Raw genomic sequence first — 24860 nt, 5'->3', positions numbered from 1 at the left:
AATTGAACGCTAAATGAAAATTAATTCAATCTCTTTGCCGTCATCTCTAAATTGCTGCGTCTTTGTCTCTGGCTTTCAAACGGGAAACAAGGTTCATCGCTCTCAGCACAAACTGCCAGCACGTTTATTCCACAGTGGAATTACATGTACTAAAGACCAACTGTTGAGTTTCCAGTTTTGTCAACCATTTTGTCGCTCTCTGCAGCACTTATCTTAGTTTCTATCGAACAGTAGATGTGAAGATAGTTGCAGTTTTGGGACACTAGAGGGCAGTCGTGTATCAGCTATTGAAGCTACTAGTTTTGCCGAGACATTGGAAGTTTCAGGATGTTGCCACACTGTATTAAAACCAACAAAACTAAAGACAAATGTCTGTTATTGAGTTGATGTATCAAGATATCGTAGTTTCTCTTCACTCCATCCAGAGAATCCACAGCGACATAGCAAGATGGCGCAACCAAACTTGAAACTTTTACATGTTTATCTGTTAGCGTGTCCTTCCCATTGATCATTTCCTGTGTTGCAAATGTCTATGTTGGTGCAACCAACCTTTCTTTGTAACGTCCAATTTCTATTCAACATAAAATATATATTTATCGTACACATTGATTATTGATATCGTCTCTATCGTGGTATACCGTATATTGATATAGTTGTATCTGCCCAGCCAGTCTTAAATTAATGATACAATTATTTTTTCTTGTTAGTAATATTTTGTACTGTTATAATCTTTTTGTGATTACTGTTATTTCTTACAGTAATAAACACATTTAAAAGGAATGTCTGTTTTTATACATTTTTTTGTAATGAGTCAAAGCATAATAATCGTGATTGTTACTCAGACTACAACCAGGATTGTTGCATCCCTCCCCTGTAAGTAGAGGTACCACTTCAATGTTATAACCTGCTCATGTTTTTTTAATTGGCAACTTTATCTCTGGTACCCTTCTTTGACAAACAAAAAGTAAAAGAAATAAAATTCGCAATGTTATGAAAAAATATATATTTTCCCCCTCAGCCGTACAACCATTTTATTACATTTACCTTATTTTCTGGACTATAAAGCGCATCGGTATATAAGGCACACCCACCCACTGAATTAAAAAATAAGTATACTTTTCCATATACTAGCTGCACCGGACTACAAGTTGCAGATATATACGTTGTGAAATGAGTTATTTACACAGAAATATTAAGTACATGTTTATTTACATACCACAATTGTTTCCAATCAGTGTCTGTAACACGGCAGTAAAACGGCTGACCAAACAAAGCAGAAGTCATGGTCATGGACTCACTAGCTGCACAAGCTTGCCCTCCAATCAGCTAAACAGACACAATAACACCATGGTGATGTTTTGTTGCATTATAAAAGTGAAACAATACAAAAGGAATGCCATTGTAAGTGAATAATACAGACTCACGTTAATGTGTTAGCATGTCAGCTAGTGCCAACACGCTAGCTTCATTACATTATGATAGTAGGCACAATTATGCATGAAAACACTCCTACAGACATCACACATTGGACGCTTTAGTAAGTAAGTTTTACGAACGTTCCTTGGACTGATGAAAGAAGAATCCATACGAGTAAAAACGCTATGGACGGCTATAACACGAAACAGCACTTCTATGTCCGGTTCAAAGCTTTAAACGGCAGAAATTTGCATTTACTTGATATCACATGCAGTGAGCAAACTGGTCCAAAAGATGGCGCCACAGCATTTAAGTGTCTTTGCATCTGTTTAAACACTTTTTGCTTTATGGCTGTCAGCGAAGAAAAATCCATAAGACAGCCAAACTGTTTTTTTTAAGCCACAGGTTTCAAAGCGCAGAAAAAAGTGGAGGCATACATTAAAGTCATTCTCCTGGAACCAATCTCCGCTCACATCATTCAGCTGTTAAGTCCTTGATGGCTTCGTAGGTAACTAAGGTGTTTCCTTGTGCAGTCCTACAATCACAGATCTGGCGTGTCCTACCAGTCGGTCATGAAGTACATTGTGAAAAAGTGCCCTGACATGGAGCTGGACAAGAAGAAGTTTCACATCAAGAAAGCAATGAAGAAGCACCTGGAGAAGGGGACGATCAAGCAGGTGACTTGAACAACACTGTAAAATAAAAACGCTCCAAGTAGGTTATCTCAAACATATTTCCTCTCCTCTGTGACAGCTGAAAGGCAAAGGCCTCTCGGGAACCTTCGCCCTCGGGAAGCAGCCTCCCGCGTCAAAGGTGAGTGCCAAAGGAAGTGATGTCACCAGCGAACGTGGCGTGGGTGGTGACTGCCTGCTCGTATGACTTTGGCTTTAGAAGGCTGGTGCCAAGCAGGAGCTCCTAGGAGACGCTCTGCCGCTCATCATCACACGTCTGTGCGAGCCCAAGGAGGCTTCTTACAACCTGATCAAGAAATACCTGGAGAAGCACTTCCCCAGTCTCAACATTGACAACAGGTGCGTTGAATGTTGGTGTCCCTTAGAGATGTATTATTCAACAATGTGAAATCTGTGCATTTATTTATTAACATGGAGCTCGGCAACCCGCAGCTCTTAAGCGCCGCCCTTGTGGCTCCTAGAAGCTCTTTAAAAACATAATAAAAATGGAAATTTTGGGGGGAAATGTGTTTTTTGTTTGAACTTGGTTTCTTTAGGAAGACAAACATGACACACACCTTCCTAAATGTTAGACATCCCACTTTATATTAAATACGCTTCACTGATGAGAGTATTTGGCCAAATCCTAAAGAGAACTCTTTGAAACCTGCAGATGCTTTGATTATAAAGAAAATAAATGTTGAAGACTTTGTCGCACGCTTCCTGCTCAGGCCCGAAGTCCTGAAGTCGGCCCTGCTGAAGGCGGTTGAGCGTGGACAACTGGAGCAGATCACTGGGAAAGGAGCCACTGGGACCTTCCAGGTAGTCTTCCCCATTGCTGAACATTTTATACAGGGTTTCCAGGCCATTAAATGGATGAAGGCCTCAAATGACATGAAAAAACATTAATTCAATGTCCAGAGACAGTAAAAAATAATACAATTGTAGGACTAAGTTGATAAGTCAATAAATGAAATGATAAATGAAAAAGAACTCAGTACCTTTGCTACATCTTCGTCTCTGGCTGTCAAACTCTGTATCGCTCTCAGCACTTGACTGTTTTATCTGGCTTCATTGGCTTCCAATCAAATTTCACAGTGTTTTAAGATTTTAGTCCTGCCTTTTCCCTTCGTTGCAAAGTGAAGCTCTGATTTGTTGTCCCCCTACACTTTGGTCTTCAGGCCAGGGTCTCCTAAAGATCCTTAAAACTAATTTTAAGGGAGACCTGGCATTGCAGACTGTAGGCCCGAGACTCTGGAAGAACTTGAACCAGTCCCTCCGTGAAAAAAAACAAACATTTGAAGACTTTGGTTTTCACAAAAGCTTTTAGTTAATGGATTTTTAGAAATGTAAAAACCTCTCTGTGTGTGTGTGTACATATATATATTAGGGGTGGGCTACGATTAAAAAAATTAATCAGAATTAATCGCACTACTTCTCTGATTAATCACGATTAACTGCATTGTACACGCAAAACAACAATGAATTCAAAAGTAGTGTAGTGCACCTTTATGGGAATATTCTCCCATATGAACAAAAGCGCCAAAACATTTGTTGTGCAAACACAATTTAAATCAGTACTTGTTAAACAGTAGCAGTTAAATAGCATATTTTATGAAAATCAACTAAAAAAATGTAAATACAAACATTCACACTTATTGCCACTGCCAGAGTATTTAAGTTATCCTGTTTGTTATGGAAAATAAATATAATCCACATACAAATCTCTGAGCCACAACCATAATATCTGAACAGGCAATTTCTGAGGTAACAGCAGAAACATTTTCTTTTATGAGGGAAAAAGAAAAGAAAGGGTGAAGCACAAAACACTTAACTGCTGGGGACTAGAATGTAAAGTCTATGTTAATGGAGTTCCTTCAGTGAATCTCACTCAGCTCGGTGCAGTTTGTTCATTCTTAGAACTTGACGGCATATAATTTTAAATGTACTGCCCTATGAATTAAAGTGCCAAAACATTTTCTGTGCTAACACACTTTTAACACTGTATAACTTGAGTGACGTGCCCAGTGCATATTTCAGCATAATGCCTCTCCTCTCTTTTCATAATACAAACTGTAGACAGAGCATGTGAATGCAGCACCCACTTTTCATCAAAATAATGCACTGTAACTCCGAGGTAATTATGCTTACCGATTGATGTCCAGTAGTCCCCACTGAGAGCAACTACAGCTGCACGTTGTAAAGATGTCACTCTCTCCTTTTCATACAACTCGTGTAATTTTCGTGCGATGGTGTCTTGATGGCGGCTCATACGTGATGTCACTTGTTGTGATTCGCACAATGTTTCTCAGGCTGGCATCTTCCACAACACTTATATGCCTAAAGTTTGGAAAATATCCACTTCGCTATGGCATTTGTCAGCTTCTCTTGCTCTCTATACTTCTCCCGCTTGCTCGCATCAACAGTGTGCTTCGCTTGAAGGGGATATTTTAGACTGGAAGTACTCCTGTGATAAGAAAATTCAGCTTGTCAGTGGCTACAAACCACTTTGCTTCTGTCAAATCCGCCGCCTGGAAGTACTTAATAATAAAAATGACCCTGTATAAGTTCTGTTGCGTTACCCTTCTACTCCATGCTTGTTTTGTTCTCTTCCGCGTTCTTCCTTCCTTTTCCGCAGGAGCCAGCAATAGGCGTTAACAAAATAATAGCATATAAACAACATACGCAATTGCGCGATAAAATAATTGTCGGCGTTAATAGATTGATGAGTTAACTCAAAATTAACGCATTAACTTGCCTACCCCTAATATATATATTTATATATTAGGGCTGGGCAAGTTAATCGTTAATTTTGAGTTAACTCTTCAATCTATCCACATCGCTATGGCATACATATATATATATATATATATATATATATATATATATATATATATATATATATATATATATATATATATATATATATATATTAGGGGTGTGGGGAAAAAATCGATTCGAATACTAATCGCAATTCTCACGTTGTGCGATTCAGAATCGATTGTCATTTTTTTTAATCAATTTTTTAATAATTAAAAAAAAAAATTTTTTTTTTTTTTTATTTTTTTTTTTTTTTATTACTCTAACAATGCAATCCAATTGAAAAACCAAACCTGGCCCAGCAACACTCAGAACTGCAATAAACGGAGCAATTGAAAGGAGACACAAACACGACACAGAAAAAAACCAAAATTAGTGAAACAAAAATGAATATTATCAACAACAGTATCAATATTAGTTATAATTTCAGCATAGCAGTGATTAAAAATTCCCTCATTGTCATTATCATTAGACATTTATAAAAATTAAAAACAATAGTGTCACAGTGGCTTACACTTGCATCGCATCTCATAAGCTTAACACACTGTCCAATGATTTCACGAAGATAAAATAAGTCGTATTTTTGGTTCGTTTAATAGTTAAAACACATTTACACTATTGCAATCAGTTGACAAAACATTGTCCTTTACAATTATAAAAGCTTTTTAAAAAAAAATCTACTACTCTGCTAGCATGTCAGCAGACAAGGGTAGACCCTGCTGAAATCCTATTTAATGAATGAATACAGAATCGGAAAAATAGTTTTTGAATCAAGAATCGCGTTGAATCGAAAAAAATCGATATATAATCAAATTGCGACCCCAAGAATCGATATTGAATCGATTTTTATATATATATATATATATTCCTCACTATAAGGCGTACCTAAAAACCAAACATTTTCTCAAAAGCTGACAGTGCGCCTTATAATCTGGGGCGCCTTATATATGGACCAATATTGAGCCACAACAGGTCTCACAACTACAGTAAGCAGCCCACCCGCCAATTTCATTTTCCCCCGTAGGAGAAAAAGCGCGCGGTGCATGCTGGGATATATGACTGCGCCAGGCCGTGCCGTTTCATTTCCATTTGTGTGTTTGAATGTAAAGACCCCAAAATGGCTCCTATTGAGAGACATGATTTCAGGAAAGCAGGAATAGTCACTGACCTGCTAGACAACAGCAGCGACACTGACTCCATTAACGACGTCTCGAAATAGTGCAAAGCAATAACAATACATCAATAACTCAACGTTGCTCAAACGTTAGTCACACAACAAACAAAATAAACATGTAAAGCTCACTAAGTTATTCCTCATCCATGAATCCCTCGAATTCTTCTTCAGTGTCCGAATTAAACATGCCACAAGAGATCTCGCAACTATGGTATTCAGCCGTCTATCTTATTTTCCCCCGTAGAAGAAGTACGCGGTGCATGCTGGGATATATGACTGCGGGAGGCGTGCCGAGTTTAAACTCAAGGTGACTGATCAGTCACACAGTAGAACACGGGAATTGAGCAGCAGCAAAAAAAATTTACATTAACAGCAGTGACACTGACTCATTTAATGACGACTTCGACAAGACGGAGCTAGGCGTTTTGGATGCTGTATTTGCCCAACTGTTTTATTCGAACACTGAAAAAGAATTGGAGGGATTCGTGGATGAGGAATAACTTAATAAAATGAGCTTTACATGTTTATTTTGTTGTGTTGTGTGATATTATCGTTTGAGCAACGTTGAGTTATTGATATATTATTGCTTTGCACTATTTCGAGTGTTACTATATTGTGATTGCACTAACGTTTGATTTACCGTAACAGTGTCAGACTTTTTTACGTGTTTATTAAATCGGGGAAAATAATAAAACAGCTGTTTATTCGTTTTGGGAGTGAACGGAGTTGTCAGAACGCTGGTCTGTAATCTATTAATAAAGTTTTACTGACCTATCTCACTGTTTTGTTGAATTTCCCTTTAGCGGAGCTCCATCTAAAGCAGGAGTGTCAAACTCAAATACAGAGTGGGCCAAAATTTTAAACGGAACAAAGCCGCGGGCCAAGATTGAACAAATTAACCTTTTAATAGGGACCCAAACAAGATTTGCATTAAATATTGAACAAGCAAGGCTTATATAACTTTAGTGACGTGCAAAATCCAGTTTCAAATAATAATAATAAAAAAAAATATCAATGGCATATCAAATACAATTTTAATAAAAATGTAATGCCTTTTTTTCTATTTGCAATCTTCTGAGGTAAATATCAATTTTTTTCCACAGGCTACTAATACATTTGAAAATAAAATAATAATGAATTAACCAAACATTCAAGCCTTGAAGTAGCAAGAGAAAATGCATGAATAAAACGTTAAATATTGGTCAGTTTGCTGGAAGTTTCCGGGAAGAGTTAGTGCTGCAAGGGGTTCTGAGTATTTGTTCTGTTGTTACGGTGCGGATGTTCACCTGAAATGTTTGTCATTCTTGTGTGGGTTCACAGTGTGGCGCATATTTGTAACAGTGCTAAAGTTGTTTATACGATGACCCTCAGTGTGACCTGTATGGCTGTTGACCAAGTATGCCTTGCATTCACCTGTGTGTGTGTGTGTGTGTGTGTGTGTGTGTGTGTGTGTGTGTGTGTGTGTGTAAAAGCCACAAATATTATGTGACACGCTGTTAGTATGGAGGAAAAGCGGACGTGACGATAGGTTGTAGAGAACGCTTAAGGCAGTGCCTTAAATGCACGCCACCAATATAGTTGTCCAGGTGGAAATCGGTAGAAATTCGGGAGAATGGTTGCCCAGGGAGATTTTCGGGAGGGGAAATGAACTTCGGGAGTCTATCGGGAATATTCGGAGGGTTGGCAAGTATGAGTATTAGCGGTGAATGCGGTGTTACAGCGGCACCGACGCTGTATAACACCGGCGGGCCAGCTCTAGTGCTAAATTGATATTGCCTCAAGGGCCAAATTAAATTACACGGCGGGCCAGAGTTTGACACCCATGATCTAAAGCAGGGGTCGGGAACCTTTTTGGCTGAGAGAGCCATGAAAGCCAAATATTTCAAAATGTATTTCCGTGGGAGCCATATAATAGTTTTTAACACTGAATACAACTAAATGCGTGCATGTTTAAGTAAGACCAACATTTTTAGAGCATGGTAAGTTTCTTTTTCTTTTTAATAAAATTGTTATTCTAAAAGTTAACCAATAATAAGTATAATACTTCTTACCATTAATGCGACATCTTGAACAGGTGCGATAGAAAACGGATAGTTGAATTAAAATGCATGAGAATGTTTTATAATTTGAAGGTTATTTTTAACACTGTGATTACCAGCGGAATTATTAATTACTTATCGTGTTAAGCAATGTCAGCTAAGATTTATCTGAGAGCCAGATGCAGTCATCAAAAGAGCCGCATCTGGCTCTAGAGCCATAGGTTCCCTACCCCGATCTAAAGGATGCATAACGTAACCCCAGCCTCTACTGTAGCATCTATTCTATGCGCCTTATAATGCGGTGAGCCTTATATATGAACAAAATTATATAATAGGCCATTCATTGAAGGTGCGCCTTATAATCCGGTGCGCCTTATAGTGCGAAAAATACGGTGTATATATATAGTTTTAAAAAAAAAATTTAAATGCACTTCCTAGAAGACGTTCTAAGGCGGGCTTTGTAAACCGTAAAAATTATGTAATAAGCTTTGTCTTTACATTTTTTTCAAATTATGTGCATAGAAATAATTTTTCCCAGATTTTCAAACCAAACATAAGAAATCGAAACAGAAGTACCATAAGGAAATAAAATTATGCAAGGTATTTTAAGGAAATGGAAGGAAAAATAAATTAAAACATCATATTACTTTTTTTTAAAATTTTGTCTTTATACTAATATATTTTAGTATGTGGGAAGTTTTTAATGACCTTTGTTTTCCTTTTGTCATCACTGGTAAATGCTGGTGCAAAGCTAGATTTTTTTGGGATGTGCATGTACGCAGGGCAAGGAACATGACAGATGCCTTGCTTTTGCTAAACACACACGCCTATTACACAATAAGGCTGCAACTAACGATTATTTTGATAGTTGATTTAGTTGACTAATCCGATCATAAAGCATATACTTATTTAATGGCTCTAATTTTTCTATCAACCTAAATGGAGCTAAGTTATTTTAGACATGTCCTTACGAACAACAAAGATGACTAATTTGTAAATATTTATTTATACTTTTACTGTGCTGCTCATTCAGCAGTTAGAAATGTTAAAATGTTGTCCCTTTTTAAAAGAAAGCTAAACAACAAAACACCGAATTTAATTTCCTCCAAAAGAAAATAATTTTGTGATGCTTAAAAAGCTGCACACTGGTATTTTAACTATTGATTAAGTCTTGGCAGTTTTAGCACTGTAATAGACTCAATGTATAAAATTATATCTTTGATCAATTTTTCAAATGTTGGCTACTCAATGGATTGTTTGTTTGTTATGATACCTCTGCATTGTGTTAAATATTCTGATACCTCTGCATTGACGACATTGCAAATTGAGGCTGCTTTAAAAAGTACTCAATTGATGTAAACCAGGGGTATCAAACTCTTTTTTTTTTTTTTTTTTTTTTTTTTATTTTATTTTTTTTTTTAGATAGGGGGGCACATGGAGAAAAATCTACTCACAAGTGGGCCAGAATGCTAAAATCACGGCACAATAACATAAAAGTAAAGACAACTTCAGATAATTATCTTTATTAAAAAATGGAACAAGCACATTCTGAAAATGTACAAATCATGTTGTTGTTTTACATTTACATGTTGCGGTTAATAGTATTCTATCTTTATTTGTCGTTATTTATATTTTCTGAATAAATGATGTGATAATGTTCATCAGTAAGCTCATTGGTGTTAATTTTCAATCTATCAACTTAAATTTTTTTTGTATCAAATCAACAGTTTATTCACGTAGTTTGATCATTTTCCTCGACTGATGTACTAACATCATGTGATTTATTTTGTACATATGTAGCATAGTCTACAAAGAATTGGAATTGCGACATCCAGTGGACACATTTAGAACGGCACTTTCTTTCATTCAAAAATTTCAGGTTCATTTTTATACTTGGCAAACACATTTTGCGGGCTGGATAAAACCTGTGCGCGGGCCGTAGGTTTGACACTCCTGATGTACCCAAAGTTAGGCTGGCTGACTTTGGCTAAAATTAGTTATTTTTTACACAACTTTGTCTCACTCTTTTTAGCTTCTACCTTGCTAGCTAGCTAACACTCTTACCGAGGCTGCGTCCGCATCCCTCTCCAAATGTCCGACATCATGTCTCTACATTAAATGCTAATATATTCCAGATGTACTGCCATAAAAACAAGGTCGGCTTTGAAAAATGAGCAAGGTCTTCATGTTTTCAACAAGAATAAAAGGAAATGTTCTCACATTTGACATGCGAGTGGCGACGCGGGCCGTCTTCCTCCTGAGAAATTAGACTATTGTCGACTAATCGCTGCACCCCTATTACACATGCGCATCCAAACACTTTAGGTGGCAATAAAAAAAAATAGTTAAATGAGATGTGCTGAAACCTGTTGAAACCCTGTAATGGATGCTAGAAAGTAGATTTGTTCTCAGTGGGGCAAACCACATTTTATTTGCGGTACGAAGCGGACCAGAGCTCGGCACCACAGGGTAAAGAGAATCAATGTTCGATTACAAATAACAGAAACACCAAAACCGCTTACTTTATGTTGAAATAGATGCTTGTTGTTGATTTTGTGTCTTTACGATGTTGCAGCTCAAGCGCACAGGCAACCAGGTGCTGCTGAAGGGCGGCGCCCTGGAAGACGCCATCTTGGCGGCCATCACGGCCATGAACGAGCCCAAGACGTGCAGCACCACCACGCTGCGCAGGCACCTGCTGGACGTCAACAAGGACACCAAGGAGTACCATCTGGGTAAGGCCACGCCCCACAAGTTTGTTTTGTCATTTAAAGGGGAACATTATCACAATTTCAAAAGGGTTAAAAACAATAAAAATCAGTTACCATCGGCTTGTTTTATTTTTTGAATTTTTTTTCAAAATTTTACCGGTCCCCGGACATCCCTAAAAAAAGCTTTGAAGTGCTTGATTTTCGCTATTTGCGATGCGACTATCCATTTCCCTGTGACGTCATACAGTGCTTCCAATGTAAACAAACAACGGCGAATACCACAGCAAGATATTGCGACATTAGCTCGGATTTAGACTCGGATTTCAGCGGCTTAAGCGATTCAACAGATTACGCATGCATTGAAACAGATGGTTGGAGTATGAACGTATTGAAGAAGGAACTGAAGCTATCGAGGGAATAGCTATTGACGCTATTTATAGCCATAGCATGGTTTAGCTGCGTTAGCATCGCCGGTAAAATGTGCGGACCAAACGATCAGGACTTTCGCATCTCGTGACACTGGAGCAACTTAAATCCTTAGATTGGTAAGTGTTTTTTTCGCATTAAATGTGGGTGGAAGGAAACGTAATATAGTTGCAAATGCATCTGCAGGTTATCCATACATCTCTGTGCCATGTCTGCTTTAGCACCGCCGGTAAATAGCATGTTAGCATCGATTAGCGTAGCATGTTAGCATCGATTAGCTGGCAGTCACGCCGCAACCAAATATGTCTGATTAGCACATAAGTCAACATCAACAAAACTCACCTTTCTTATTTCGTTAACTTTATCGTTGCAAGTGCATCTGCAGGTTATCCATATATCTCTGTGCCATGTCTGTCATCGCCGGTAAAATGTGGAGACACTTTGGTACATTCAATGGGGGTCTGGTGGCAGACACTTTCGCATCTTCGGGCCTGTAGTGCAACTTGAATCCCTCCCTGTTAGTGTTGTTACACCCTCCGACAACACACCAACGAGGCATGATGTCTCCAAAGTTCCAAAAAATAGTCGAAAAAACGGAAAATAACAGAGCTGAGACGCGGTGTTTGTAATGTGTTGAAAATGAAAATGGCGGCTGTATTACCTCAGAGACGTCACGTTCTGACGTCATCGCAAAAAGAGCGATAAACAGAAAGGCGTTTAATTCGCCAAAATTCACCCATTTAGAGTTCGGAAATCGGTTAAAAAAATATATGGTCTTTTTTCTGCACCATCAAAGTATATATTGACGCTTACATAGGTCTGATGATAATGTTCCCCTTTAAGATCTGCAATAGCAGTGGATACAGGTAGAGCCCCAAAAGTGTGACTATTTAATGCCATAAATGCTAGTTTCATTTTGTAAATGTAATTGCTTGAATAAACTAATACAGTGGGGCAAAAAAGTATTTAGTCAGCCACCGATTGTGCAAGTTCTCCCACTTAAAATGATGACAGAGGTCTGTAATTTTCATCATAGGTACACTTCAACTATGAGAGACAGAATGTGAAAAAAAATCCAGGAATTCACATTGTAGGAATTTTAAAGAATTTATTTGTAAATTATGGTGGAAAACAAGTACTTGGTCAACCATTCAAAGCTCTCACTGAAGGAAGGAGGTTTTGGCTCAAAATCTCACGATACAAGGCCCCATTCATTCTTAACACGGATCAATCGTCCTGTCCCCTTAGCAGAAAAACAGCCCCAAAGCATGATGTTTCCACCCCCCATGCTTCACAGTAGGTGTGGTGTTCTTGGGATGCAACTCAGTATTCTTCCTCCAAACACGACGGGTTGAGTTTATACCAAAAAGTTCTATTTTGGTTTCATCTGACCACATGACATTCTCCCAATCCTCTGCTGTATCATCCATGTATCCATTTTGGTATAAACTCAACTCGTCGTGTTTGGAGGAAGAAGAATACTGAGTTGCATCCCGAGAACCCCACACCTACTGTGAAGCATGGGGGTGGAAACCTCATGCTTTGGGGCTGTTTTTCTGCTAAGGGGACAGGACGATTGATCCGTGTTAAGGAAAGAATGAATGGGGCCATGTATCGTGAGATTTTGAGCCAAAACCTTCTTCCATCAGTTAGAGCTTTGAATGGTTGACCAAATACTTGTTTTCCACCGTAATTTATAAATAAATTCTTTAAAATTCCTATAATGTGAATTCCTGGATTTTTTTCCCCCACATTCTCTCACAGTTGAAGTGTACCTATGATGAAAATTACAGACCTCTGTAGGGGTTTAACAGTACACAAACATTTCATTTCGGTACGTACCTCAGTTTAGAGGTCATGGTTTGGTTCATTTTCGGTACAGTAAAAAAACAACAAAATATACATTTTTTGGTTATTTATTTACCAAATTTGTAAACAATTGCTTGATCCTTTTTAACATTGGGAACATTATAATAATTCTGCCCACGTTAATCCACATTAAACTGCCTCAAGTTGTTGCTTAGTTGGAAAAAAAATGACAACTTTTCTTCTACATATAAAAAGTGCAACATTAAACAGTTTCAAGTCAACTCATCATGCTTAATTTATTACAGCATTGGGGAAGCCTGTAGTTGATTTTTGTTATGTAAATGTTATATTTGTATCAACATGTGATAGGGACCCTGCCATTCAAAACTAGGCTGCTACATTACTAATGTATAATGTAACTATAGCTGAAGAAATAGTACAATAGCAATAGGAAAGACTTTACATCCCTGACAACCATGGTGTTCATGTAGGCTTTATGATGCACTTACATTATTACATACACTATCAGAGACAGAAACTCTTCATTTAATATAATGTCCTTTTTTGCTGCTTCAACACACCTCAATCAACACTGTCCGTAAAACACACGCGCACACGCACCGCAAAATGTGCTAACGTTACGCTAAAAGCTAACTAGCTTTCACCTAAAGCCATTGCTAGCGGGGTGTATAAAATAGCCAGGATAACTCACGGATGCAAAGGATTCTGGGTATTTGTTGTGTTGCGTTTATGTTGTGTTACTGTGAGGATGTGTTTGTCATTCTTGTTTGGTGTGGCTTCACAGCGTGGCGCATATTACTAAGTGTTAAATTTGTTTATATATCAACCATTAGTGTACTCTGTGTCACCCAGTATGCCTTGCAGTCGTGTGCGTGAGTCTGCGGAAGCCACACACATGTTGCTGGACTGACAAGCAGATCGTACATGCTGATTAAGGCGACAAAGCCAATGGCTTCATAGCACGCCCTAATACTTATTAATTGGGTGACTGTCGGCAGTCATTCTTGAGAATATTTACGTCTTCTATTGTCTTCTTCGCTTTGTGACACGGGTCCTAAATAGGTCATTGAATGGTAAAGGATACCGGTCCCAGAACCATGTATATCAAACATTTCCGAAAAGTTCAACCGCCATCCGCCCGAATCTAATTAAAATCTATTTTTTCGTCATGTCACCCGCCCGACCCACGGTTTATCCGCGAACTCCGCGGATGAGACCGCAAACCGCGCATCTCTAATAGGCGGCTACTTCATATGTACGTGTGGAACTCGTTCGGTACTCCTCCGCACCGAACCGGAACCCCTGTACCGAAACGGTTCAATACAAATACACGTACCGTTACACCCTTAGACCTCTGTCATCATTTTAAGTTATAGAACTTACACAATCGGCGGCTGACTAAATACTTTTTTGCCCCACTGTAAATGACAAAAGATCATAACATGCAACTTCCATCTTTTGATATCATTTAGATGTTTATGGCTTGCACCTTATGAAAAGCTTGTGTTGAAAATCTCTGAAAATGTGTTTATGGAAAACTAAGCCTTGATCCTGATAAGTATTACAAAAGGTGGATATATATCTCCCTTAGCATGTAATGAGTTAATATTAATTCTCATTGAATTGCTGACATGAATAGACATTTGCACAATACTTCCTGTATTTTTTTACATATGACAAAAGGAGGTACACAAACAGACATGACGGTGCAACACAAACAACCCTACATTAGTCGTTAATGTTTTAACAATATAGGAGTTCATCGGCACTGATCGTCATAATACCTTTTTAAAGGGGAACTGCACTTTTTTGGAAATTTGCCCATCACTCGCAACCCTTAAAATTAAACAGTAGGTAAATAAAAGTCCTCTAACAATGGGGCTACTGGGATTAGTTGTGCCCATAAAACCCACTATAAAGCCCTAACAATTGGGGTGTAACGGTACACAACATTTCGGTCCGGTACGTACCTTGGTTTAGAGGTCACGGTTCAGTTCATTTCCGGTACAGTAAGAAAACAACAAAATATAAATTTTTGGGTTATTTATTTACCAAATTTGTAAACAATGGCTTTATCCTTTTAACAGTGGGAACACTATAATAATTCTACCCACGTTAATCAACATTAAACTGCCTCAACTTGTTGCTCAGATTAAATAAAATGACAAAACTTTTCTTCTACATATAAAAAGTGCAACATTAAACCGTTTCAAGTCAACTCATCATGCTTAATTTATTACAGCATTTGGGAAGCCTGTAGTTTATTTTTATTATGTAAATGTTATATTTGTATCAACTTGTGATTGTACGGACCCTGCTTTTTATTGATTGAAACTCTTAACTCAACTTGTTTAAGTCGGGGTCCACGTAAATCAATTCATGGTAATTGCCATTCAAACTAGGCTGCTACATTACTAATGATTAATGTAACTATAGCTGAAAAAATAGTACAACAGCAATATGAGAGACTATTAATCTCTGAATACCATGGAGTTCATGTAGGCTTAATGATGCAGTTACATTATTATATCCTTAGCATACACATACGCACACACACACTGCACAATGAGCACACACACACTGCACAATGAGCTAACGTTACGCTAAAAGTTAATTAGCCTTCACCTCAAGCCAGGACTGCGAGTGAGCTGAGCTGCACTTTGTTTCTAGAACGTTGACTTGTAGGTGTTTATTATAATTTGGGGAGAGTCCGCTGCTCACCTGCTGGACGCCGAAGCGCTGACTACATGCGCGCTGAATATGCACATATGCTGATTGGCTGTTACCGCTATATATGTAACCAATCAGATGGTTGTGTGGGTGGTACAATGTTTGGTGCTGTGTAGGAGACAGAGGCAGAACGGAGCAGAGCAGCTTGTTAAGACTTTAGCTTAGGCGGGTACTTAATATGTTCGTGTGGAAACTCGTTTGGTACACCACCGAACCGGAACAACCGTACCGAAACGGTTCAATACAAATACACGTACCGTAACACCCCTACCTAACAATACTCCATTTGCCATCTGTGACCTTGATAGTAAACCTATATTATTACAAGCGCTAACATTAAGGAAATACTTTTGGCTTATGCTGCTGTATTGATGTCATAAGCTGTTAAAAGTCAAATCTAGATAATGAATCATACCTCTCACCTGGATAGTAGAAGGTTGTGGACACAGACAAGTTGGTCGACTTTGAGATCCAGAAGATGGCGAGAAAGACACGAAAATAGGTTTTTTTGCACCCACTTTTTTTTTTTTACCCAGCTTGAGATTTTTGATGAATTCTTGATGTAAAGGAGAAGATGTACACTTCCCATCAGTCGGCATCATAGTGAGAGCAGACATTGGGGCTGATTCGTGATTCGTTGATCAAACTTGGCGGAAAAGTATGTTTAGAATATGTCACAGTAGGGAAGCAACGATTTATCTTTGTTGACTGTGATCCTGTTTTTGTGTGTCCGTGTGCATGAGTATCTTTTTCCACAATCACCACACAATGGATGTTCAGTCAGCTGGGAGTGCAGCCCAGAAGAACTAAATAAAGAAATATGACTAATACAAGCATAGAAGTTGAAACATTCTAAAGGAGCAGCAGCTTTACTTTCACTATCTGCAGCAGATGAGCAGTAATCCTGCACTGCAGGCACTCAGAAGGTCTATGTGACTGTTGGTCCCGACTGGGAGAATCAACACATCCACTAGCTGTGAAAGCTAGCTCTCCATTCAGCTTAACAGACTCGATAAGTGAGGTTTTGGTGAATTGACTGAGGAATTTGTGAAACTGGAACAATAGAGAGAAAAAAAGCAATTGTAAGTTAATACTAATGCAGATGCTTGTAAACATGTTAGCACATTAGTTAATGCTAACAACACCAGTGCTACAAACGCCTCATTTTGGTCCATGAACGTTTAGATTGATGTCAAAGTGTCCGGTCGCTTCATTCATTCATTTATTAATTTTGTGTGCCGCTGGAAGCTTTATGGGGGTGGCCATTTTGATGACATTGCTTCCTGTACATGCCATTTTGAAGAGGGACGTCCTGTTTCCATATGGAGAGGTGTAAACGGCGGTGGTGATATATAGATTAACTATCACAGCTGTTGCACATGTGGATAAATGACAAGCAGCAGGCTGGAGATAGCATTACCGAGGCTAGTGCTGGGCGATACGTATAGCCTTTTATTAATATGTTGATATGTTTAGGCCATGTCACAATACACAATATATATCTGGATATTTTGCCTTAGCCTTGAATGAACACTTGATGCAAATAATCACAGCAGTATGATGATTCTATGTGTCTTCATTAAAAAAAAAAAGTTTTTCTTTTTTTTTTTTATATATAAATGTCTAATGATAATGTCAATGAGGGATTTTTAATCACTGCTATGTTAAAATTAGTACTGGTATTGATACTGTTGTTGATGATATTCTATTTTATTTCACTACTTTTGGACTGTTCTGTGTCGTGTTTGTGTGCCCTCAATTGCTCTGTTTATTGTTTCTGTTCTGAGTGTTGCTGGGTCTGGTTTGATTTTGGAATTTGATTGCATTGTCATGGTATTGCTGTGTATTGTTTTGTTGTATTGGATACATTTAAAAAAATAAAATAAAAAAAATCTTCATACAGCATTAATTTACGCTTATTTTAAACTAATACCCTCCTCCATTCACATCCCATCTCCCCGGATTATAAACAACTCAAATGTACTTCTAATGTATATACTTGTTCTTATGCTATCTGAACTCAATATGTTCTCTGCTGGCTGTACATATCCTACTGTAAGACCTACACTGTTTCAATGTCCACATTTCTCTGTTGATGCAATTGTTGATGACTGAAGTTCTGATATCAACCAAAGCTCCTCACCCACCCCCCGGATTGTAAATAATGTAAATAATTCAATGTACATACTATGATGATTAACTTGTGTGATGACTGCATTATGTTGATAATATATATTTGTACCATGAATTGATTAACGTGGACCCCGACTTAAACAAGTTGAAAAACTTATTCGGGTGTTACCATTTAGTGGTCAATTGTACGGAATATGTACTGTACTGTGCAATCTACTAATAAAAGTATCAATCAATCAATCAATCAATTCGTGCAGAGAGGGAAAACACTAAGTCAATTGACCAAAAATGTATTTATTAAACTTATTAAGCAGAGGCACAAACAAAGTGCAAGATTGTCAGAGACACTTTAAATAAAACAAGCTATGAGTGCACTTTTGTGCATGATGTCACTAAGATGACATATCAAAACACTAAATTAAAGTGCATTTTCTTTGTACAGAACACCACTGCAATAGTTAAAAACAAATAAAGTGCCCTTTGTGCATGATCTCACACTAGATATTTCAATAAGTGCCAAATAAAAATGAGCTGCATAATAGAAAATCAAATAGTGTATGTCCTTCGCTATGTGGTAGGTTCCTGCGGAAGTCATCTCCTTCTGTTCATACGGTGTTTATGTTGAAATGGTTGCTTGGGCATTTTGTTGGTATGGCACCGGCCGAAGATTTGAAATGCAGTTTCATGCACTCTTCATTCTCTAGCGGATGACATTTCAAATAGTGCTACATTAGCAGTGTTGCTACTTTTTGTAGCAACGCTTTTGCCGCATACTTGACATATTAGGGTTGTCTGTTCAACATCTACCTGCTTGAAGCCAAACCACCGCCAGACGATGGACCCCCTGCTGTTTTTCTTGGGAATTAATTCTTCCTTCATTTGTTACTAGATTCACACCTTCTTTCTCTCGTATGCCCACTCGCACCTATCCGTTTACATCACAGCTAACGTTACCTCTCTTTACTCCGCGGGAGCGTGTGACGTTGCACACGTGACTTATGTAAGAAGGTGCACTTGGTTTAAGTCTCTGTGAGGAGAGACAAGAAAGAGTGGGAAGAGCCTGTAGTGTAATGCCCGCTGCTTAAAGCAACGATATAGTCATTTTCTATATCTCACAGAGACAAACCCGGGATTGCCCAGCCCTAACCAAGGCTATGGTTTGAAAGAAGACTTGCCATTTAAATGGCTATTTGCTGTCCCTAAGTGAGCACCGGAGAACAATTTAAGGCGGGCCGTGGGTGTTTGGAAAAGTTGAAAAAGAGGAGCAGTCATTCACAGAGAGGCTGCTCAGATAAAGCTGCTGTTTCTAGGAGGGATTTCTAACTTTTAATTGTGGTGACTTTTTTTAAAAAATATGCCAGAGTGTGTCACAGCGAAAGAAAATCCAGTACTGGGACACAAGCCGATGGAGAACACTGCTAGCTGGACGGTGACGCTATGTCTGTTTACTAGCATTTTCCTCTTTACTTTTTTTATTTTAGCAACATGTTTGTCACATTTTGGACAAAGTGTGTGTTTGGACGCATTGTCTGTTAAGATGGCTGCTGTTAGGATAAAAAGAATGTTTTGATTACTATTGTGCGTTGTTTTTTTGTTTTTTTTTTACATAAAATAAGGACTTTACTGAGGTTACAAGCAATGATTCATGTTTACTTTATGAACTAAGCAGGTGGGTGAAGCATCGACACAAAGCATATTTCTGCTCAGTCTGGTTGGTAAATGGAAAAGTAAAGCATTTGTGTATCCAGGTTCCACTCTACAATTGTTTATAAAAGGTCAATCACACTCATTGAATGAATTCTCAAAAGGAGAAACTCGTTGACATTAAACCTTGTGTCTTTTCAGTGGCCAACCTGAGGAGGACTCTGACGAAGTGTAAAGTCCTGGGCTGGATGGAGCAGATCACAGGTCACGGCCTCAAGGGCACTTACCGGCTCTCCTTCCCCTTTTACCCAAGGTACACCTTTTTAAAATCAGTTGCAACACGCTCACACCTTTTTTATCAACACGTCGGGGTGTCCACACTTTTTCACCCAGGGTTGTATAATCTCAAATCAAAGTATATTTTGAAAACAGACAAGATTACACATACCATATTGTCTGGACTTAAGAGTGCACCGGGATATATGCCACACCCACTACATTTTACAAGAAAAACATATTTCCCATACATTAGCCCCACCGGACAATAAGCCGCAGACGTATATGTTGTGACATGAGCTATTTACACAGACATATTCTGTAAATGTTTTACGTACCTTAATGGTTTCCAAACGGTCTGTAACACGGCAGTAAATCGGCTGATCAAACAAAACAAGTTGTCATCATGGACCCGCTAGCTGCGCAAGCTAGCTCTCCAATCGACTAAATAGACTCAATAACTCCACGATGATGTTTTGCTGAATTTACTGAGGAATTTGTGAAACTAACTTTACAAAAAGAAAGTCATTGTAAGTTAATAATACTAACACACACTTGTTATCATGTTAGCTAATGCTATGACGCTAGCTTCATTGCATTACCATAACAGGTACAAATATGCATGAAAACACTCCTACAGACATCACACATGGGACAGTTTAGTAAGTAAGAATAGTTTTAGTTATGTTCTAAAACTTAAAAATGTTTTTTGGAGTGATGAATGAAGAATCCATAGGAGTAGAAACGCTATGGAGGTCTAGAAGACGGAACGACAACCGTACTTCCACTAGGTTTAAAAAAAAAAGTCTAAACAGAATGGCAATGCCGTACCTGCGGTGAGCAAACATGTTTGTTTTCAGCCTTTTGTTTTTTTTTTACTCTTAAACACTCATAAACACCGTAAAGACAAGTACATAAACTAGTTTTATAAACCTAGGAAATAAGTAGCGGCCCAAATGTTTTCCACTGAGGGCCACAGACTGACAAATCAATTAATGCGGTGGCCGTTTTGTTAGTTTTCACTTACACACACGGCTTTGCGTGTCTGTGTGTTTTTATATATATATATATATATATATATATATATATATATATATATATATATATATATGTGTGTGTGTGTGTGTGTGTGTGTGTGTGTGTGTGTGTGTGTGTGTGTGTGTGTGTGTGTGTGTGTGTGTGTGTGTGTGTGTGTGTGTGTGTGTATATATATGTGTGTATGTGTGTGTGTATATATATGTGTGTGTGTGTATATATATGTGTGTGTGTGTGTATATATGTGTGTGTGTGTGTATATATAGTGTGTGTGTATAATTATGTGAATAGATATGTGTATATATATGTGGGTATATATATATATTAGGGGTTCGGTACGGGGGTTTTGGTTCGGTAAGGAGGCGTTTCCACACGAACATATTAAGTAGCGTAAAAAATACTCAAAATGCTGGAAATTTGACGCATTTAAGAAACTCTGCCCTGACAGCCCCGCTAAAGAGGACATGTACGGTGAAAAGAGGACGTATGGTCAGTCTATCCTAGCCCGGTCGCTGTTAGCAAAAGAGGACATGTCCGGTGCTAGCAGTGATCGGGCTCGGATAGACTGACCATACGTCTTCTTTTCACCAGACATGTCTGAGTTATGGTTGCGTGTATTAACAATGTATGTTCAGGGTTAAGAAGGGGTAAAAAAAAACATTGTGTGCGCTGCATCACTCGTGAGGGAGGGGCAGAGAGCGAGAGAGTTATGATAAATGCGCATGCGTCTCCAGGCTCTGCTTTTTATCCATTGATTTATCAGATTTAATTTTTCATTATTTATAGCAGGGGTGTCAAACGTGTGCCCCGGAGGCCATTTGCCATTTTAAAGGCCCATGTCACATTCTAAAAATAGTATTAAAATAAACAAAAACATATCAAAAGTGAAATAAAAAGCTTGAAGGTTAAATGTAATTTAGAAAAAGTGTCAATGTTGACTAATAAAACAAAGCTGTTTTGTTTTTTTTCTTTGGTTGCTCAAAACATAATGTTGAATCTAAATCAATGTTAACATAAATTATTGACCAATCCAAGGTTCCGATTACTTCACGTCAAACATTCCAGTTAGAAAAATATTTCTGGTGGAAGGTTTTGCAAATTTGGTGAATAAATAAACCAAAAAAATTATATTTTGTTGTTTTCTTACTGTACCAGAAATTAAACGGAACCGTGACCTCTGAACCGAGGTACGTACCGAGCCAAAACCAGCAACACGTGACAAAGAAGTTGGGAAAGGTGCCAATAAATACTGATAAAGTTGAGGAATGCTCATCAAACACTTATTTGGAACATCCCACAGGTGTGCAGGCTAATTGAGAACAGGTGGGTGCCATGATCGGGTATAAAAACAGCTTACCAAAAGATGTTCAGTCTTTCACAAGAAAGGATGGGGTGAGGCGCTCCCCTCTGTCCACAATTGCATGAGCAAATAGTCACAGTTTAAAGGTCTACTGAAATGAGATTTTCTTATTCAAACGGGGATAGCAGGTCCATTCTCCGTGTCATACTTGATCATTTTGCGATATTGCCATATTTTTGCTGAAAAGATTTAGTAGAGAACATCCACGATAAAGTTCGCAACTTTCGGTCTACGATAAAGTTCGCAACTTTCGGTGCTAAGAGAAATGCCCTGCCTCTACCCGGAAGTCGCAGACGACATGACATGTTTGATGGCTCCTCACATATTCACATTGTTTTTAATGGGAGCCTCCAACAAAAAGTGCTATTCGGATGAGAAAACGACAATGTCCCCATTAATTTGAGCGAGGATGAAAGATTCGTGTTTGAGGATATTGATAGCGAAGGACTAGAAAAAAAAGTATAAAAAAAAAAAAAAAAAACGCGATCGCATTGGGACGGATTCCGATGTTTTTAAACACATTTACTAAGTTAATTCTGGGAAATCCCTTATCTTTCTATTGTGTTGCTAGTGTTAAATGAGTTTAATATTACCTGATAGTCGGAAGTGTGTCTCCACGGGTGTGTTGACGCGCAGTGTCTCAGGGGAGTCGACAGCAGCTATGGACGGCACAAGCTCAGCTTTTCTCTGATAAGAACTGACTTTTTAACTACAATTTTCTCACCGAAACCGGCTGGTTGAGATCCTTGTTCTCTTGACCGCGCTCTGATCCATAGGAAAGTTTCACCTCCAGGAATTTTAAACAAGGAATCACCGTGTGTTTGTGTGGCTAAAGTCTAAAGCTTCCCAACTCCATCTTTCTACTTTGACTTCTCCAATATTAATTGAACAAATTGCAAAAGATTCAGCAACACAGATCTCCAAAATACTGTATAATTATGCCGTTAAAGCAGACGACATTTAGCTCTGTGTGTGCGCAGCGCTCATACTTCCTAAAAACCCTTGACGTCTTGCGTACACGTCATTATACGACGTTTCGAAGACGAAACTCCCGGGAAATTTAAAATCGTAATTTAGTAAACTGAAAAGACCGTATTGGCATGTGTTGCAATGTTAATATTTCATCATTAATATATAAACTCTCAGACTGCATGGAGGGTAGTAGTGGGTTTCAGTAAGCCTTCAAGAACAACATTTCTCCAAGTGCAATTGTAAGAAATTTTGGGATTTCAACATCTACAGTCAATGATATCATCAAAAGGTTCAGAGAGTCTGGATAAATCACTCCACGTAAGCGGAAAGGTTGAAACCAACATTGAATGACCGTGACCTTCGATTCCTCAAAAACCGACATCAATCTCTAAAGGATATCACCACATTGGCTCAGGAAAAATTCAGAAAACCACTGTCACTGAATACAGTTCGTCGCTACATCTGTAAGTTCAAGTTAAAGCTCTACTATGCAAAGCGAAAGCCAGTTATCAACAACAGCCAGAAATGCTACTGCCTTGTCTGGGCCCGAGATAATTTAACATGGACTGATGCAAAGTGGAAAAGTGTTCTGTGGTCTGACGAGTCCACATTTCAAATTGTTTTTGGAAATATTCGACATCGTGTCATCTGGACCAAAAGGGGAAGCGAACCATCCAGACAGTTATCGACACAAAGTTCAAATGCCACCATCTGCGATGGTATGGGGGTGCATTAGTGCCCAAGGCAGGTGTAACTTACACATCTGTGAAGGCACCATTAATGCTGAAAGGTACATACAGGTTTTGGAACAACATATGCTGCCATCTAAGCGCCGTCTTTTTCATGGACCCCCATGCTTATTTCAACAAGACAATGCCAAACCACATTCAGCACGTGTTACAACAGCGTGGCTTCATTAAAAAAAGAGTGGGGGTACTTTCCTGGCCTGCCTGCAGTTCAGACCTTTCCTGGCCCGCCTGCAATTCAGACCTTTCTCCCATCGAAAATGTGTGGCGCATTACGAAGCGTAAAATACGACAGCGGAGACCCGGACTGTTGAACGACTGAAGCTCTACATAAAACAAGAATGGGAAAGAATTCCGCTTTCAAATCTTCAACAATTAGTTTCCTTAGTTCCCAAACGTTTGAGTGTTGTTAAAAGAAAAGGTGATGTGACAGTGGTGAACATGACCTTTCCCAACTACTTTGGCACGTGTTGCAGCCATGAAATTCTAAGTTACTTGTTATTTGCAAAAAATAAAAAGTTTGAGTTTGAACATCAAATATCTTGTCTTTGTAGTGCATGGGTTGAAAAGGATTTGCAAATCATTGTATTCCGTTTGTATTTACATCTAACACATTCCCAACTCATATGGAAACGGGGTTTGTATATATTCGTGTGTGTGTGTATGTATATATATATATATATGTATATATATATATGTATATGTATGTATATGTATGTATGTATATGTATGTATGTATGTATATGTATGTATGTATGTGTATGTATGTATATGTATGTATATATGTATATATATGTGTGTAATTATATATAATGTGTGTATATATATCACGGATGGGAATTTTCCGCGTAATTCCTCCTATTTTGGTGCCGCTGTT

General features: G+C 38.4%; 1 protein-coding gene across 2 annotated transcripts in view; it reads left to right on the top strand.

Annotated features, from left to right (window-relative positions):
- The window catches only part of hp1bp3 (heterochromatin protein 1, binding protein 3), a 49993-nt gene that overhangs the window by 17176 nt on the left and 7957 nt on the right, over window positions 1-24860 (top strand). Inside the window, exons 6-11 of one of the 2 annotated variants that reach the window (XM_061886262.1) lie at window positions 1950-2093; window positions 2170-2229; window positions 2311-2447; window positions 2819-2909; window positions 10696-10855; window positions 19796-19907. In XM_061886262.1, coding sequence (XP_061742246.1) covers window positions 1950-2093; window positions 2170-2229; window positions 2311-2447; window positions 2819-2909; window positions 10696-10855; window positions 19796-19907 — 704 coding nt within the window. Of the gene's footprint in view, window positions 1-1949; window positions 2094-2169; window positions 2230-2307; window positions 2448-2818; window positions 2910-10695; window positions 10856-19795; window positions 19908-24860 lie in introns of both variants that reach the window. The other variant, XM_061886256.1, reaches the window with a different exon arrangement.

The sequence above is a fragment of the Nerophis ophidion genome, linkage group LG02 (assembly GCF_033978795.1).
Source record: "Nerophis ophidion isolate RoL-2023_Sa linkage group LG02, RoL_Noph_v1.0, whole genome shotgun sequence".
NCBI classification, from domain to species: domain Eukaryota; kingdom Metazoa; phylum Chordata; class Actinopteri; order Syngnathiformes; family Syngnathidae; genus Nerophis; species Nerophis ophidion.
The sequence above is the reverse complement of the archived record's forward strand: the minus strand, read 5'-3'. Positions and strand labels throughout refer to the sequence as shown.